The following is a 19,278-nucleotide window of genomic DNA, read 5'->3' on the forward strand; positions in this document are numbered from 1 at the left end:
TCACCCCACTTTGACTCCTTTCCCCTCAGCAAATAAGAGATGGCGACTACAAGCTCACCTGAGGGGACTTCATATTGTAAACTTCATATTGTATTTATATAAAAAATTTTGAAATAATTCCCAGCTTTTAGCTAATTAGTTCAACTACTTAGTAACTAAGATAGTTAGTTATTTTACTTAAACTTAATGATAAATGCACAGCTGGCTAAAAAGAATAGAAAAAAAAATATGGAGATAACCCCAACAATAACAAGTTTCACTTTTGATTAGAAGTGCTATCTTAAACATATAGAAAGTTATTATTTTTACGTACTGTTTTGACTGACAGAGGCGGACAACAGAGACAGAAGAATCACCAAAAGCATCCTCATAATGATGCTTCCGCCGAAAATGAAATTAAAAATTCCGGAACTTCAGCTGATTTAACTAGAGATAGGAAGTGAAAAATACAAAACATCCAGTCATAATCAGGGATGTCATGCTTTTTTTCTTCTTCTTCTAGGAAGACTTGATTACGAATGTCGTGACCTTAACCAATAAATCGGTTTAGATTCGATATTAGTTTCACGTGACGCGCTTTAGGACTGTTGCATAATTTCATAAAGTGGGAATCGTAATTTAAAAATTAACACTAGATTGCCTAAGGAAGTCATTTTGACTAATTTTAATTTCAATTAGAAAAACAATGATGTATATAATGACACAATTTCTTAGAATTTTGTACAACATATAATTTTTTTATTGTTAATATTTACTAATAACTTGTTATATAACTGTAAATAATATAAAAAATATTAAAAATTAATTTTAAACAAATTTCTTTACTTATTATTTATTTTTTTACAATCAAGTCATTTTGACTGCTTTTGAGCAATATAGGATTATACTAAGTTTTAGTCTTTCTAGTGCTAAATATAAGATTCAATATAGAATTTTTTTCCCCGCTGTTTTTCTGTATTTATAAAATACAGCTTTTATGAGGAAAAACAAAGTTTTTCATTAACTATTGTTGCTAGCAAAATTTAAAATTATATTACGATGACTCATTTTTTAAATTTTATTTCTCCCGAAAGTATTCTTTTTAGCAAAATATTTAATATTAAAATCTTATGTCATTTTCTTTTTAAAACAAAATTCTAAAATATTACGTCAGCTTTACAATACTTAGCTTAAAATTTGTAAGCAATACATGTATTAAAAATAATTAATTAAAATTGTTCTTTATTGCTGAAAAAGGCTGGAAAAAAAAACAAATTCAAGGATAAATAAAATAATGCATAGTGAATATGGATCCCGGATGTATTTTAAGTATGAAGGGAAAAAACATAGCTGCTTTATGTCTCTGATATTTAAATTTTTTTTCTCATTTGATTTCTTTTAATTCAGCAAGATAAAAATTCATCTTACTGTGCAGCATTTTTAAAGCATTATTAGGAAGAAAAAAAGTGAATGTATATTGTCATTGAATGCGTATTGTAGGTGAATGCATATTGAGCAATAATATCGTATCCATTCATCAGTCATTATCTTACATTTAGCTTTACTCGCTCATTTCACCAATTTGAATCACAATGTGGACATGTAGAGATTGGCATTTTCCTTTTTTATAAACCAAATAGTTTCAATTTTAATTTTATTTGCAATTTTAAGGAAACTTAACTATCGTCGACTAATGTAATTTTTTCCATCACTTATGACAGCCAAGATTTTTCACCGTGTCATTTTGAATACTAAAATTTAATTTCAATGTGTAAAATAAAAAATATATTACCCTGAAAAACTTTTGTTATAATGATCAGATTTTAACTATCTAAGTGCCAATTGGGTATAATATAAAAAAAACACAACTACTTCCACTTAGTAGGAATAACATTTACCATGACGCAATGCTAAATTCTATGCCACTATCCACATAAATGCCACTATCCACATAAATCAATTACTAATCAAAAATCAAATATCAATTACTTTTCTTTATAATGCAATAAAATCTGGCGAGCAGCTATTTAAGCGATCAAACACTTCGTTTGTTTATTTGTGGCTTGAAGTTAGGCTCGCAGAAAATGCCGTTCATGGGTTAAATTTAGTAGGAATAACACAACCTGTGACGTAGGCTATAGTATACCCAATTTTAATGGTTCAAAAAATGACATCATAATTAGTGCTTACTTTTAAACACGCTATGGAATAAACCATAATTTCTCTGAATAAACACACCATTTTTCGACAGACGTGCACTTTTTGACTATCAAAATATAGCGTCAGTCGCAATCTGGAAAATATGGTCCCAACAGTTTTGTCAGGAGAGCGGTTGAAAGTTTGAGTCTTTGCCCTAATACTAACTTCACTTTTTGAAGGGCTTGACATCACCATTTGACGAACTTAGGTTAATAAAAATGTTTCAAAAAAATTTTCTCCCAAAAATTGTTGGCAAACTAAATAATTAAAAAAAATTGATTAAACTTTCGATATAATTCATAAAATTTGGTATAATGTGAGGTTCAGTAATTTTTGTTTAAAAAACACTTGCATGGTTTTGTTTCCAAATAAATTATATTACAATAAAATTAATAAATTATTTTTCTTTAAATAACTTGCGTAGCCTTTTACTCATCGACCCTCGTCATTTTTATGGTGCGTGTGTGTCTGTGTGTGTAGAATAAGTATATAATTACATATAATGCATATAATATATGTAATATAAATGTGTATATATATATATATATATATATTTTTTTTCCCCCCGCTTTGAGGTGCCCCTGAAGATTGAGCCGACCTGCTTTATGCGTAGTATATCACTATATATAAAAACCATATCTACTGTATAAAAAGTTTACCCATGCAATTATTTAAGTAAAGATAGAACAAATACGTTTACAAAAAATCTAAGAATCACTTTTGTAGTTGGCAGAAATGAAAATGGGACAAAACGTGATTAAAGGACCATTCTCACCCGATACGATTTGTTCGCATGCGAAAAAAAAATCGCATTTATTGAGAGTCGCCCTTAATTCTTGAAGGATGAAGGTGAGTAGCATCCTCAAAAAGCTAAAGAAACTGGTAGCAAAACTTCTAAGGAAACATTCGAAAATTTACATTTTAACCTTTTTAAAAAACTATTTTTGTACTAGAACTAGAATTCAGGCAAGGCATTTGGAAAGAGTAAGCAGTTAATTTTAAAATATTCATACGGAAAGTTTACTGCCAGTTTTTCAATTTCTTGAGGTTGTTGGTCAGCTTATGTAAGTTTCTCAAATCTCCGAACCTAAAAACTCACAACTATATTCGCGATCGCAACACTCGAATACGCCATCTGGAGAGAGACCGGTTTCATGCCTTTAGCCCTTCTCCCTTCCCTCCTCTTTTCAGTTGTATAGGAATGTACTACGATATTTTCCCTTTTCTTAATATTTTTCCTTTTTATTTAATAAAAATATTTTTTAAAAATTCCACGATACTTTTCCTTAGAACTATGTTTAATGTAGTTTTCAGTTCCATATAGTTTTTCAAGTTAAAAGATTTTAATCTATATGAAAATCAAGAGAGAAACTAACGTGCTTCCCTCCTCTATGACTTTCCACACGCAAATGGGGAAAGCATGTTGAGTGTTGCCATAGGAAAAGAGTTCTGCTCTACGCCACCTGCAGCCCATTTCGATCGCCAATAAAATCTGCGCTTGCGCTTGTTAGTAAAAATGTATCAAATATGAGGTTATTTTTCCTCAGTTGCCCCTAAAAGCAACAGAAATAGGCAGCTGGAAACAGTTTATATAAACAAGTATAAATTGTTGTGACTCTGACTGGTGACTTGTTTACGATTTCTAAAAAAAAATAATTTATAATTTTATAATGTGCTACAAGTTTCTTTACTGAAAAAGGGTAAAATGAAGTGTTATACTTTTTCTCCACACAATTTCCAATCGGATCAGTTCAGGATAATTTGTTATAATCTTATATTTCAACTTTTATGTATCTTTCTAACGATTGTTTTGTGTAACCAAGTGTAGCAAAATAATATTTTGGCTCATCATATTTCATTTAAAAGCAAAAGCAAAAAAATTGAATTAAAAATAGTACGAATTTGTAACTTGTGCTGATATTAATGAATATTTTAAAATTATATGCCCTATATTTCGAAAAATATTGACTTTTATTTCAATTCTGTTTTTGAAAATTCTTATTTTCTTTGAATATTCTCATCTATTTTCTTCTTTCTTTTATATATTCTATTTTCATTCTTTTGCGCCTTCTCTAAAAGGAATGCAAATTTTTAAAATTCAATTTTGAGTTTTTAAATTGTAGGAAAAGGGGAAACTTGATTATCACTTTGATTCTTAACTTGATTATCTCTATAATAATCACAACTGCACTATGATTCTTTAAGCCTTATAGTCAGATGTAAATTATTTAAACTGCGATTTTAATGACCCAATTTTTTTTCCTTTAAAAAGTCATTGATTTTAATCATTAAATAAAACTAAAAAATTCAGCTTTTGGTAACAGTTTTATATTTATATATACAGATAGATACTTTAAATTCTAAATACAAAATGCAGGAGTTTTCTATGGAAATAATGTTGCTTATGGCGCGTTATAATAGATTTTATTTAAAGCAATGCAGATGGTAGTTATCTGCTACTTTTCCTATATTCTGTATTTTTATTAACTATTAAATTATTTAGCAGAAAATAATATTTTATTAACTAGCCTTTCATAAATATTATTGTACTTAATATATTGAAAAAAACTGTGTTAGTTGCTATACTCCATTAATATTACATGGTGTAGTGTCTCTCTTTCTTACATTTATTTGTTTCATGTTACTGAACTACTTAAAAAATGTTTGATTATTCATCATGAAAATATTTCATTTAAAAACATGACTTTTCTAGAATCTATTCACAAACAGCCTATTTGTACTCTTTGTTATTATACTAAATTTTTTCTATATATAATTTAAGCATTATTTGTTCAATATTTATTAAATACATATTTGTGATTTTCTTTAAACATTAACTTTAGTCAAAGACAATTAGGACATAATGTTAATGATTTTTACATTAAGACCATATACATTTAAATACTCAAATTAATGACCAGCAATGAAAAAAAAAATTGGAATTAAGAATTTAGTGAGAGTTTTGAATTATAATTGCATAGAAAAATGTAATTACAATCCCGTCATCTATTCGCTTTAAACACATGTTAATAATCAATGTTGGTATTAAATATTTCTTTATGTGTTGATTGAATAATCAATAATGAATTAATATTATAATTATTATATAATTATTTATCAATAATTAATAAGTAAATATGGTAAAACATTTTAAATGATATATTATTGAAAATTGAATTAATATTTTTTTGAAATTTTAAAGTGCATTTTTGTGTTCAGGGATAGTATAATGATAGTAATTTGGTAAAAGCACCATTTTTTTTTTCTAAATTTTTTAGCTGTACTATTTCCTCTATTATAATTTGTTTTACATTATAAATATAATTTGTATAATTGATAAAAATTGTTTGTGTTTTAAAAATTGGTAGAAATGAACTTTGGTGGCAATTTTTAAATGACATATAATTTCATTTTTTGTATATCTTGTGCCAGTAAAACTTTTCAGAACTTATAACAATTATGTCAATATTCTAAATTATTCAATTCTTAATTATAGTAAAAACTAAAGAAAAACTAAAATGCCAACTAAAATTCTGATTAAAAATTTAAAAAAATACAGTTAAAATTTGAGTGTTTTTTTTTTAGCTACTCAGTTCTTTTTTACAAAGAAAATTTTTCAATTTTCTAAATCAAAAAATTATTTTGCATGCGTATTTATATTATTAGTGGAAATTTATTTCTTATAAGATCATAAATATTTTGCTAATGATATACTGTAGACTTAAAAAGAATTTTCAATACCATAAAGGTACATTTTTTTTCAAAATATAATAGTAATATAGTTCCTGCTTTACTGAACTAAAAATGATTTTTCTCTTTTAGATGAATGCGGTAATTGGAATTTGTAGTTTCTGTGAACTTCACGGCCCTAGTGTTTTGTTCTGTACTCAAGCTTTTCATGATACAGAGGAAACTCAATGGTCATCAGCTGAGACTTTAAAATCAGACTCTTCTCGTAAATCATGGTATGGTCCTTCATTCTTTTCTCAGCGTACTGCTATTCAGGAACCTGGATCACCCCCTCCAAAATCTGATAATTGTGAGGTATGTTATATGTTTATAGGAATTTGTAGATCATTGAATGAGTCTCTGAAATGCTTACTATCTCCTATCCCAATAGTAGAAACCTCTGTATTGATCTATATGATGCGTAGCATTTTTAAAAAGTGCCTTAAGGTGCTTATTTTCGTTCTTTAAAAGCCCTTTAAGGTGCTTATTTTCGTTCTTTAAAAGCCCTTTAAGGTGCTTTTTTTATTGGGTGTTTTTAAGAAGTACTTAATTTTCTCATTTCTAATATGAGATATTTTTACTTCGCTACGTATTATGCAAAAGTGTGCTTTTCACATTGTTCTATTCAAAGTTTTCACAATTCATTCAACCACAATCTGTTTCGGCATACTGTCAGCCCATAGCTACGAAAGTGCCAATCATTTTACATGTTTGATGAAATACTTGCGAGTTCGCATGCGAGCTGAGTTCGGTGAGATTATTGCCTTCTCATGTGCAACTCTGCTGCATTTTGCAAGATATTCTCAATTTCAGACTTCATTTTCCGCCCTCTGATATCGAACCGAAAAATCTCTTGATCATTTTATAATGGCTAATATAATCAAGAAAAGAGTTCTTTGTCAGAAATTAGTTATTTTATCATGATCATGTAAAGTCTTTGAAAATTATTGTGCATTTTGCTTATGTATTAGTGCTTAAAAATCTTTTTTGAGTCTTTAAAAAGTACAGTCGAACTCGTTTATAACGAGCACAAAGGGACCGTAACATTGTACTCGTTAAATCCGAGTGCTCGTAATAAACGGGTCCTTAAGGCAGGCTTGCAACCAGAAAAGGGGGGGGGGCTTGGAAAGTCAAATGATTGAGTTTACTTAAAATTTAAATAATACTTACTTACATTAATTACATTAATTAATTTAATTAAATACTTTTCTTAATTTAATGACAATACCCCCCCCCCCCCAACCAACAAAAAATTTCTAGTTGCGCTATAGTCTTAAACGAAAGAAACAATAAACGGAAAGAAAAATAAAGAAAAGATTCATACCAAAACATTTATTTTTTTCATTAATCTACATATTTAAAATAATTTGTCAGCTTACGTTGAACTCGTTCCCTGTCTCTTTCAATTAAGTTTTAGTTCGCGTTTTTTTTTTTTTTTTTGATTTCGAGCGCATTTCTTATCATTTTAAAAAAAAGACGAGGCAGAAAGACTAGAAAGTTGAGAAAAAGAATGCAAGACAGAAAAATATTGCTCGCTAAAACCGGGTCTTGCTCGTTAAAAGCGACTTCTGTTCCATAGACTTAACATTGATCCAACCAAATATTCTCATTTCCCTCGTTCAATCCGAGTTCTCGTTAAATCCGAGCTCGTTATAAACGAGTTCGACTGTACTTAAAAGGTGCTTATTTTTGTTGAAAGATTTAGCTATGCACCCTGATCTACAATACAAAAACTACAAACATTTCGAATGCTATTTTACGATAATAATTTTTTTAGCAATTTCATTCTGTAAATGACTTTTTTCAGTTTGTCTTTTGAAACATAGGTTTTTCAATGTATAATCGAAATGTAGCTGACAATAAATATCACTAAATTATGAAACATAAAGAGTAAATCCTTGTTGCTCTAAATAATCTTAGATCAAATTTCATTCAAGATTTCATAGGTATTTGTTAAAGAATTGTGTTCTTAATTGTATTTATAGTAAATTTTGTTTTCATAATAAAGCATTTTTAATCATATTGTGATTTAATCTGCTTTTACATTTGACTAACAGTATTTTTTTATTATCTTTAATGTATTTTTCTGTAATATTTAATGACATTAATGGAGACATTATTTGAAGGGGTGTACATCAATGACAAATAAAAAGAGAGGATTCATCAGCAATGACCATGAAGCGAGAGTCAGCTTTGTCAGCACACAGTATCCTTTACATCCTGATGTATTTAGCACAGTTAGACAAGCTTGTGTCCGCAGTCTAAGTTGTGAGGTAAGTACATTGTTCTTGAATCTTATTTCAGTTGTAGCTGTTAAATTTAAATGCTATTTATTTCTTAAAGGCATTATCTTCAAAGTTGGATTTTTTTAAAATTAAATGTGAACATATTTAAGTAGTTAACAGGGTTGGGGTTTTGGATGTCCTAAACTAGTTTTGTAAACTGCCCTAAACTTGATTAAAACTGTCCTAAACTGTCTTAAAGTGTCCAAAACCTTAAACATTGACAAAAGGAAAATTTTTTATGTGTGTAACCATTTTACGCATAATAATTTCATAAATTAATATTTGATACTTTTTATACGATTTGCTTTAACTTATTACAGGAAAATAATATAGTAGGAAAAGATTTATAACTTTTGAAGCTCCATAATTCATTGAACAACAAAAGTGAATACCTTATCTTTTAAATGTGAATAAATATGCTTTTAATACTGATAAGTTATGTTTTTGCATAAGGATAAATAATGCAATATTAAAAATTATAATAAATTTTTTTAGTAAAATAAAAAGTTATCTTCATTTTGTTTCTTGTTCAAAAATTAACCTTTTATTTTTCACGTTATTTTTTTTAAAATTGTGTTATACTTTGAACAAAAAGGTTTGGGACAATTTTAGATAAAGGGGTTTCCGACAGTTTTGGACAAAGGGGTTTCAGACAGGACAGTTTAAACCCTGGATTTATCCATTCTGTCCTAAACCTTGCCAACTCTGGGTTTAAAAGTTAATTTTGAGAGTAATAAAGATAGATTTAAAAAAAGAAAAAAGATCATAAAGAAGGTAAATTTAATTAGTGGAAATTTTGCACTTTATGAACAGAGTAACTTACTGGCAATAATGACAAAATAAATAAAGTTCTGTTTAGTCCTATTTTCAAGTGTTAATATTCCAGGGTTTTATTTTCTTAAAATTTCTCACCTACTAAGAAATTAATAAAAGTTTAGTTGCACATAACTGAAAAAAACCCATCCAAGGTAGAATATTCACTCCTTCATATTGTGACAAAAATTATACACTGTTATACGAAGCCAACTTAATTTAAATTTTCTTTCATTTATATGTGCTTTCATTTTGTAATGTGTTTCAATTAAAAAAAAAAAGTTCTCTTGCCCATGAAGGTCGTTTGAAAGGTCACTAACACAGCACATAGTGCCTGTTGTTAGAGGTATCAACTACCTATGCTGAATACATAATTTTTCCCATGACTGGTACTTAGATTAACACTACTTTAAGGTACATACAGTCCAATGTACAATACACATCATTAGACAGGTGAAAACAATACACCGCCTTCACATCATTGCAAAAATTACACATAGTGTAGGAAGCTAACTTAATTTATATGTGCCTTCATTTTATAATGTATTTCAGTTATTAAATAAGAAAAAGAAACTTGATATTACCGAAACAAATAAAAAAACTTATTAAGTGGCATTTTGTTTTTTAACTGCATTTATGCATGAAGCTAGTTTTTTTGTTGATACATACTATATATTAAGAGTAAATTATAAATTCAGATTTTAAACAGGTATAAATAATTTTTTTTTTGTTCTTTAACTGTTCATTTTAAATCAAATTTAGTTTATAGCCTAGAATTTGCTTACTTTCTAATTTTTATGTTTCACACTGAATTTTTGTAATGTCACTCAATGCTAAACAAAACAAAACTTTTTTCAAAAAACTTATTTAGCATCGAAAAGTTTATACATTATGTATGTTATATTTGTTGATTTAAAGGTAATGATAGAAATATGTGTAAGACAAAATTTCTGGTGTAGCTTGCAGTAATGAATTTAATTTTGTAGCTGTTATTTTTATTATTGCTATTTCTATGATGATAATGATTTATTAATAAAATATGGGTGTTGTTTGAAGGTGTGTCCTGGGAGAGAGGGTCCCATCTTCTTTGGAGATGACCACAGAGGCCATGTACTCAGTCACACGTTTTTTCTTAAAGACAGTCAAGCTAGAGGCTTTCAAAGTTGGTACAGTATCATAATTGTCATGAGGGACAAGATCTTCTTGCTTAACTCTTGGCATTTTCTCGTCCAGAATCTCCAGAAGATTATACATGAATTGCAAGAAAAAGCTGAAAAGGTAAATTATCCCTGTTCTTTTCAAAGTTTATCCAATATACTGATTATATATACCATTTGAATTAATTTTCATAAAAATTAAGTGATTTAAATGTAAATCTTGACTCAATGTTTCATCTGATAAAAGGACTTCCTATTTTATTTTTATTCTCACTTGTTTAGAAAATTTTTGATAGATTTTTTTTCTTTTGTACCCTCACTTGCCAATATAGCAACTCGGACAATGATTTATATTCCATGTATCTAGATCATAATCTTTTTTTCACCTTTGGGAGTTTACCATTGTCAGATTAGCCACATCTTGAATTCTGAGAAGCCTTTGAGGTCTTTTCTGCAGTTATTTTGCTGCTCCCTCTCATTTATTATTTTTTTTATGGTGTTGTACTTAGTTTATAACAAAAGTGATTGTTACTTTCAGAATATAATATTTGAGAGTTTTGTGCACTATAGCAGTTAAAAACTAAATTCAATGTAATCCAATTATAATTTTTAAAATGTTGCTATATACTAATAAAAAAAGGCTAATGTAATTATTATAATTTAAATACAGTTTTTGTTTTTTTAAATTTAGATGCTATTCTACATTGTTTCATATATTTAAATCTTATTCTAAAAACTGATTGTGCTGTTTGAGTTGAAACTATTTGTGTAGAATTAGGTAGCTATTCTTCAAAATGCTGAGAGGGATTAAAAAAAAATCAGTCTAAAAGGTTGTTGGAGTTATATTTATTGACATATTTCATATTTTAAAAGAATTTTTTTAAATAAGAAGACTTTTTGTTTATATTATTTATTAATTAATTTTTTGATCAATGCACCTGCATTATTTTTACATAAAAGATTTATGGTTATTTCTGCCAAAGTCTTAATTTTCGTGTTTATTTAGGAAAAAAAAATCATCTTAAATAGTTGAATTACATTTGTTATAGGTGTATGGAGCAGAGCAATCTGAGCAAAATCTGCGAGCAGTGCGATTAAACAGTGTGACACGTCTGACCCTTGACACTTTTCGTAGGCGGAGAGGCAACATTAAGGCAAGATCTTTAGTTGATCTGACAAATGACAAAGAAGTATTTTCCTTCCTTCACATGTGGTTCACTTGGATACTACGAGCAGGAGCTGTACGCATTACAGAAAGATTAGTTGAAAGTTTTCCTAATGAAGACACTTTTATTGACTTGGAAAGGCAAGAAGGTAAAATATCTTTTCTTTTAAAATTTTTTTGATTTTATGGAAATACTGATTTTTAATTTTACTAAATCATGATAAATGAATTATTCCTTTTATAATAAGTATTTTTAGATTTTTTTTCCTGGTATGCATGTAGCATTTTTTGTGTTAAATTTGTTTAAACTTTAAATGCACGATGAATGTAATTGTGAGCAAGGCGTCAATGATTTTAATCAAATGATTTAAATACTAATTTTAATCTCTAAAAAATCTTATAAAATCATTTATTTTCAAGTAAAAAAATCATTAAGGTTGTTATATTCATTAATGATTATGTTTTATTTATTATTTGTCAACTTTCAGAGATCTTTCTGAAAGAAAGACAAGAACTTAAATTTTTATGCAAGCACTACTTAGACTACAAATTATTTATAAGCAAATTGAAATAAACTACTATTTTTTTGTACTTAAGTGATAAAAATATGCTGGTAACAGAAATTATCTGCCTTTCCTACGCCTTTATTGTAAGGATGTATTTGTTTTAAAGACTGTTTATGTTTTACAATGCAGTATATGAGGTTTAGTTTATCAAATCCTTCAAATACAGAATTAGCAGTATGTAAGAAAATACTGTCATATTTTTTTGAACATATTTTACTATGTTTTTTTATATGTTCTCACTTTTAGTAATTTTTTATGTACTAGTTTATGCAGAATTTTTAACTGAATTAATGTAGAAATAGAATAAAAATGGAGAATTAATTGTGTCAATTCTGTTATATGTGATTTTATAAACATATACAAAAATTAAATTAAATTAAAATGCTTGATATTTGATATTCATTTATTGGTATAACTAAAAAAAAATATTAAAAAATTGTTTAACTTTTTTTTTAAAAAAATTGAATTTTTTAGCATTTTAATTGCAAGTTAAATTTTAGTGAAAATTTTCCTTTCTAGGAAATTATTTTAAAGCAGCTTTCTTGACAATATGAAAAAAAAATATAGAAACCTACTATTATCCTGATAGCAATAGAATTCTATTTCCATTTACATTTGTGTATAATTAGCTCTCAATTATGCTTTGTTCAACACCAAACATTTATTTTTCTATTTTTTCTTTCTATTTTTAATATTTTGTTGTTTGCTTACATAGAGACAGATGAAGGTTTTATAAAAATACATTTTTCAAAGTCTGGTCCTGATAACCCAGATAATGCTGATAGTATTGGAAATAACACTGAAGATGTACCAGTTATAGGAGATGAAAGTGCTTCAAAGGAATCTGTTACATTTTCCTCTATAAGGGAGGTCTATCAGGTATATAATCCATGCTTAATTTTGAAAATATTTTTAAGTTAAATAGATTACTAAGAATTAGTTTACAGTATAAAACACTTAATAGTCTTTTAAATAAAGTTTTCATAGTATTTTAAATAACTATGATGACTTATATCAAAGATTTTCAAACTTTTGAAATGTTTCATCAGGTTAAAATATGTATGATCACTATATATAAGCAAAAGGGATGTAAAAAAATGAAAACTAGAAGTTATACAAGTCAGAAAGGCTATAAAAATTGAAAAATGCAGACATAAGAACATTTTATTCATTTTAGATTGTCGAGAATTAAATTATTTTTAATATCATAAAGTCGAGTGGAAATTAGATTAATGGTTTCTAAGATTTCAATGAGTTTATGTTCACAAATATGAAAAATGTAGTTAAATTTTGATGATTTATAGATTATTAGTCATTGCAACTCTTTTTGAAGATCGAAATTCGAATTTGGTCTAAGTTCGGTCTTTTATATTTAGTTTATCTGGTAACTGTTTAAACATATGATATAAAATTTTTTAATGTTTCTATACAGTTATAATTGTATTTAAAAACATATTTCCTTGTATTTGTTTTATTTGATCTAATAATGGTATAGTTAGTTTTATTGAAATCAATCTATAACTATGTTTAATTTGTAACACTTTGATATAATAAATATACATTGTATTTGAAAAATGTGCGCAAGAAACTCTTAAGTGTTATAAATAATGATTTTATCCCTTTTGTATGCTGAAATTATTTTAATAACAAATTATTTTGCATACTTAAATACTATTTCGTATACTTAAATTATTTAATTTTTCTTTTTAGGTGTTAGGTAAAGAAAAATTTCATTGCTTGGCCTATCACACGATTGTGGGGAATCAAATAATAATAAAATCAAAATATTTGCATTTAATGAAGTCTTTGATCACTTGCTTGAAGGTATGAAATTAAATCACATAGAAAATATATGACTTGATAATATGCTAATAAATGTGTACTTTTCAGTTAATTTTCTTCAAACTTTTTTGAATAAAATATTTAATATGTTATATTTGTAGTGAATTAAAAAAAAACATTATTATTTGCTTTGTAAGCGATTCTTCTTGTGAAATTGTTTGATATAAGTCACTGGATGAAAGGTAAATGTGCATTTCCTTGAAACTCATGCACAAATTATGATTTAGGACAGTTACACATATTTTAACAAATTGTAATATGTCATTTGCTAGTAGAAACTTTATATATAAAATAATTAATCAAAATCTAGTGTATTTAATAATTTTAAGTGATTGTGACATAATCAGCTATATTAATTTTCAGTTATTTTAGAGTAAAGTCATAATAACTAGTTCCAACCATTTACATGTGGTGGATTTACAAAGCAAAGAATAGTACATTAAAAGGCTCACTCAACTACCACTGAAAGAAATTTTTCTAAAAAGTTGGTCTCTACGTAGACAGAATATTATAGGAAATGAATTTCATCGTTATAAATTGTCATGAGATTGAATCTTAGTAAATATAATTTAGGGAAAAAGTGTTGGTAAAATTAATTATTCCCCTCCTTTTGTACATTCCAGAGGTACCGTTATGTTATACAGAGGAAATTATTATAAATTTAAGTGGATAAAATCTCAAGCAACCGGCAATTGTTATAAAGAATCTCGTGCATACCTGCCAACATTGGAAAAACGAAATAACTCAGATTTTACTAGCGACATTCATTTAGGCTAAGAGTAAAGTTTTGATACATCATGCAAGTCAAAAAGAGAAATTTAAAATTGGAAATAATATAAGCACTTACATTTAGCGAAGTTAAAAAATATATATATATATATATAAATCTTTATCTAAAGAGGATTTTTTTGAAACCATTATTTATAATTACTATAACGGTTGTTAAACAGCAGTCCCAATTTTGTGTTAACTACTGTTAATGTTCAACTCCTTAGCTTTGTGAATTTGAATCCAATTCAGAAGACAAGGGAACTCCTGGATCAATCAAGTATGGGAGAAATTTGCTTTTGTGGAGTACTTTTTGATGGAACTAACTCGAATTTGCCTTACATGGAGAGGAAAGCCACGGAGACGTCCCACGGTTAGCCTGATCGCAAGGGGTACTTAAACTATTAACACCCAACCTACTACAGTACTGGCAATAGCACTATCAGTCAAAGAAGAAAAGTAATATTTTTGCCATCAGTGGATATTTTATCGTCAAATTTCTTTAATTTTCTTCAACAAAAATGGAGAAATTTGAAAATATACAGGTAAACAGGAGATAGTCGTAAAATACAGGAGTCTTCGTTAAAAAACAGGAGACTTGGCAGGTATGCTCAAGTAGAAAAATAATGTAACAGAATTTCATGTTGGTAAATCATCATGGGAAAGACTCTTACGAAAACGAAATAACTCGGAAGTCTATAAATTAAATACTGGTAGCCTGTTATGCTCACCAGAGTGTGTCCTATAATTTTATGTTCAAAATTACAAGCTATTATAAATTTAACTTTTCTTATTAGAATATGCCCATGATAGCAGCTTTTAATAATTTTTCCTTCTTTGCGTGTAGATTTTTAAAAAATTTCTCCCCTTATACAATTAAAAAAAATCTCCATCAGCTTCTAAATTTTTTGCTTACCATTTTTAACACATAATATTTTACAATGTAATGTTACTTTTCAATTATGAAAAATGCAATTTAAATATAGTCGATTGGAATGATGAATGAAAAAGTTTTTTTTTTAAGAAAAAAATATGATAAATGTAATAGAAATTTGTATTTAAAAATATAACAATAATAGATGCATAAATGTGGCAATATAATCACCTAATTTGATTTTTTGCAATCCATGAATCTAACTTCTTTTCTAGTTACTTTGTATGATTGTCCAGATGACTCTGCCTATAGTAATATAAATGCATAGTTATGTAAATGAATCAAAGAGTATTTTTCCTTTTTCTCTTAGGACCTATTGCCCAAAGGATGTGTTCATCCCATTTATTATTCTGTGACTTACGAAGATTCTTGGAAATGCAACTTTTTGGGTATTTTCCCCGATGTTAAAATTCCCGATCATGTCGACCAATCTGAGCTTCACATTCAGATAGACATTACATCTAAGTATGGTAATGATTCTTCTGTCTCCAGCTTGGAAGACTTTCAGATTGCCTTTCATACAACTGCAACTTTACCCGAGAAACGTAAATTTCTTTTTTAAATTTTCTTTTATTATGTTTTATTATTTATTGTACCTGAATTTTTCTTTTTTTTAATAATAAAAAATTAATAAATATTTGTTTCTTGGTGATATATATATAATGATAGAATAAGCAGTGGTTTAACCAATGTTTATACTTAATATTTTAATTCAGTAATTAATTCCATTATTTCATGCATATTTAGTTATGTCATGTTAGCATATTAACTAAAATAATATTAGTATAATAATTTAGATAGCATTAGATATATTTAGATGAATCAGCTCTTTAAGGGTTCAGAATATGTAGTTAAAGCAGCTAATGAAAAATAAATAAATTTCCATTAAATTTATAAAAAATCAGCACAACTAATTTCTTAACATTTATAGTCAGAGAAAATATACTTTTTTTCTCCCACCAAATGTACAGTGTGAAATTATTCTCAGATGCATGTTTAATTTATGTTAAGTAGCATATCCAGATTCTAATGAAAAATGCGGAACAATTATTGTTTTTGCATCGTAATTTACTAATCTTAAAAAAATGACACAAGTATTTAATTTGCTATTGGATTTCCATTTTAAGGTAAAAAGATGTTCTGAAAATTTTATCAAATCTTTCAATCAAAATAATGTTAAACATTGCAATTTCTGGTCATATTTATCTTATTTCTCACTGCCAATTTACAATTAAGATGTACTGTCTTATAATTATAATATCTAGGTACAACTTATTATTTATTATGTTTGCTATGTCTCTTAAGAAAGCATATTGGATTTGTGCATGATAGGTACTGGTTTTAGCCAAATGCAATATAATCAGAACAAAGAAATATTTTTTTCTTTTAGCTTTCTCACTTCAAGCTAATTTAGAAAACATATTTAAAAAATTTTGATAAATAAATAGAATTTCTTTCTTAGCTCCACAAGTACTCTGTGAAATGGAAAGAGCTATAGCTGATCTTTCATTTTCCCCTACTGCTCTAGACAGTTTTTTGTACAGCACCAAAGAAATATGGATGAAGTAAGATATATTTAATCAGTAATTTTATATGTGATAAATTTTCTCATGTATATTTTCTATTTGTTTTCTTGGCATATATTCATTTACAGGGTGCATAGCTAAATCTTTCAACAAAATATAAGCACCTTTTAAGCACTCTATACATTAGCAAAATAATTTTCTAAAACTTTACATGATCATGATAAAATAACTAGTTTCTGACTAAGAACTCTTTTCTTGATTATATTAGCTATTATAAAATGATCATGAGATTTTTTGGTTCGATATCAGAATGTGGAGAATGAAGCCTGAAATTGAGAATAACTAGCGTAATATAGCAGAGTTGCACATGCAACAGAAATAATCTCACCGAACTTAGCTCAGTCGACGCACCTGCGGAAATTGGAATCCAAAGTATTTTATCACACATGTAAAATGATTGACGCTTTAAAACGCTATGGACCGAATGTAATCCGAAATGTATGGTGGTCAAATGAATTGTTAAAATGTTGAATAGAACAAATGTAAAAAGCGTGCTTAAGCATAATATGTGGTGAAAACCGACATGGTAAAGAAAAAATTATTATTTTCGAAAAGGGACAATTAAGCACATTTAAAATAGTTGCTTTTTTAGCCTTTTCAGGCAAAATAAGTTGCCATAGTCGCCTTAGGCTGAAAATAGTTCCATTTCGGTTACCTGTGGCAACCCTGTAGAATAGAAAAACGTTAAAAGAACGCTTTGGCATAATACGTAGTAAAACTAGACATGGTAAAAAAAAATTCCTTTTTGAAAAGAGAAAATTAAGCACTTTTAAAAATACCCAATAAAAAAAGCACCTTTAAGGGCTTTTAAAAAACGCAAATAAATACCTTTAAGCACTTTTTAAAAATACTGCGCACAATGATTTAAATGACTATAGAGGACAAATATAAAGTTAATATGTCTTGGGAAATACAGACAAGAAGACACACTGCAGTTTTATAATGCCCCGATTATCATCAGTAAAAATGTTAGAAGAATGAATGTTTTTATAGAATCATTGATCGTTCATCACTGCAATTTATTCTTAAACAATATGTAAGGCTGTTAAAAAAAAAAAAAACTCATAACATCTATCTATTAAAATATCTGCGATCTTGTGGTGTTTATTTTGCGCACATGAACCAGTTTATAATTTCCCTCTTTTCTGCAGCCAAGGTTGTTTTGCATTTCAATAATTTCCCTCTTTTTTTTCTTCTGTGCACGTCATTCCTAACGTTATCTGTAGTGCCAACTGCTGCAAAATTTCCATCCGTAAATTGTGCCACATGAAAAATCACCCAATTTTTTGATTTCATAATGTTGGCAGTTAAGTTGTACATTCAGTTTTATTCAATAAGAAAAGAAATTCTAATGGCTACAATAAAATATTGAGAGTTAATTAAGATTCCTCTCTTAGCATGTTTATATAGGGCTTACATTAGTGATTGTTAGTTCCCTTTTTGTTTATAAATTAGTATTACATAATTTTTTCTATAAAATTTAATCCATTATTTCATTGTTAAAATATATTGTATATATCAGTCAGGGATTGCAAAATTTTTTTAATTTGATTCTAGCAAAGTGAAAGTTTTGTTTGCATTTTCACGGGGTGGGCAACATGAACCTGAAGAAGCTAATAAACTATTAACAGTCCTTGGTGCTCAAGAATACGATAAGCAGGTAAGTTTATTCCTTTAATTTGTTGTATCTTGTATCTATTGTCCAGAAAGATATTTGATTATTTCATAAATTGTATTATTTAAAGGTATTAAAATTTTGGATGACTGGCCTTAGCACTCAATACAAAACTAGGATTTTGTCTTCGTCCATTCAGCAAGGGATCACAACTGCTGCCAAAAGTCCCTAAATAGGCATGTTACATAAGCATACATTTTATTATCAAACTTACTTTACTTTTTTATTTGTATAAAAAAATCTTCAAATTATTTATTTCTTTTATTATAATTTATTTTAGATTCTATGTAAATTTTTGTTGCATCATGAATGAAGGTGATGGAATTGTTATAGCTTTAAAAATACTTATTAGCTTTGTATTATAAAATGACAGATATTTTAAATGTTATTAATGTATATCTCAAATTTATTTAAATGTAAAATTCCATTCATTATGGATTTGTAAATATCAAAATGTAAAAAAATATTTCTTACACCTTTATATGCTATTTACAAAACAATAGTTTTAAATAAATATACAATCTTGATTGTAAAATTTTACTTGTTGGCTGTTTGAAACTTTTATACTAACTATAAATTT

The 19,278-nt window shown here is 27.5% G+C and overlaps 2 protein-coding genes across 3 annotated transcripts in view; one reads left to right on the forward strand and one right to left on the reverse strand.

The window, feature by feature from the left end:
* Positions 1–568, reverse strand: part of LOC107456778 (sushi, von Willebrand factor type A, EGF and pentraxin domain-containing protein 1) — a 49,221-nt gene extending 48,653 nt beyond the window's left edge. For both annotated transcript variants that reach the window (XM_087168152.1, XM_087168149.1), the window contains exon 1: positions 314–568. In XM_087168152.1, coding sequence (XP_087024278.1) covers positions 314–371 — 58 coding nt within the window. In that variant the 5' untranslated portion in view covers positions 372–568. The remainder of the gene's footprint in view (positions 1–313) is intronic.
* A 3,175-nt stretch (positions 569–3,743) lies between these two features.
* BHD (folliculin) lies at positions 3,744–19,233 on the forward strand. Its single transcript, XM_087168156.1, has 12 exons — positions 3,744–3,878; positions 6,001–6,222; positions 8,034–8,180; positions 10,062–10,283; positions 11,212–11,476; positions 12,609–12,772; positions 13,604–13,717; positions 15,748–15,982; positions 16,900–17,002; positions 18,581–18,683; positions 18,769–18,874; positions 18,979–19,233. Exons 2-11 carry the CDS (start codon positions 6,001–6,003, stop codon positions 18,868–18,870), a joined length of 1,677 nt encoding a protein of 558 aa, XP_087024282.1. The 5' UTR covers positions 3,744–3,878; the 3' UTR covers positions 18,871–18,874; positions 18,979–19,233.
* The last annotated feature ends 45 nt before the right edge of the window (positions 19,234–19,278 follow it).

The sequence above is a fragment of the Parasteatoda tepidariorum genome, chromosome 1, assembly GCF_982258835.1.
Source record: "Parasteatoda tepidariorum strain Cologne lab strain chromosome 1, Ptep-v5.0, whole genome shotgun sequence".
Lineage (NCBI taxonomy): Eukaryota > Metazoa > Arthropoda > Arachnida > Araneae > Theridiidae > Parasteatoda > Parasteatoda tepidariorum.

Bases quoted from the DNA above. Each gene is read 5' to 3' on its own strand.
- BHD (XM_087168156.1), top strand. From the start codon at position 6,001: ATGAATGCGGTAATTGGAATTTGTAGTTTCTGTGAACTTCACGGCCCT. The intron at 11,477-12,608 runs GTAAAATATCTT...TTGCTTACATAG, and splicing joins TGACTTGGAAAGGCAAGAAG to AGACAGATGAAGGTTTTATA. The intron at 13,718-15,747 runs GTATGAAATTAA...TTTTTCTCTTAG, and splicing joins CTTTGATCACTTGCTTGAAG to GACCTATTGCCCAAAGGATG.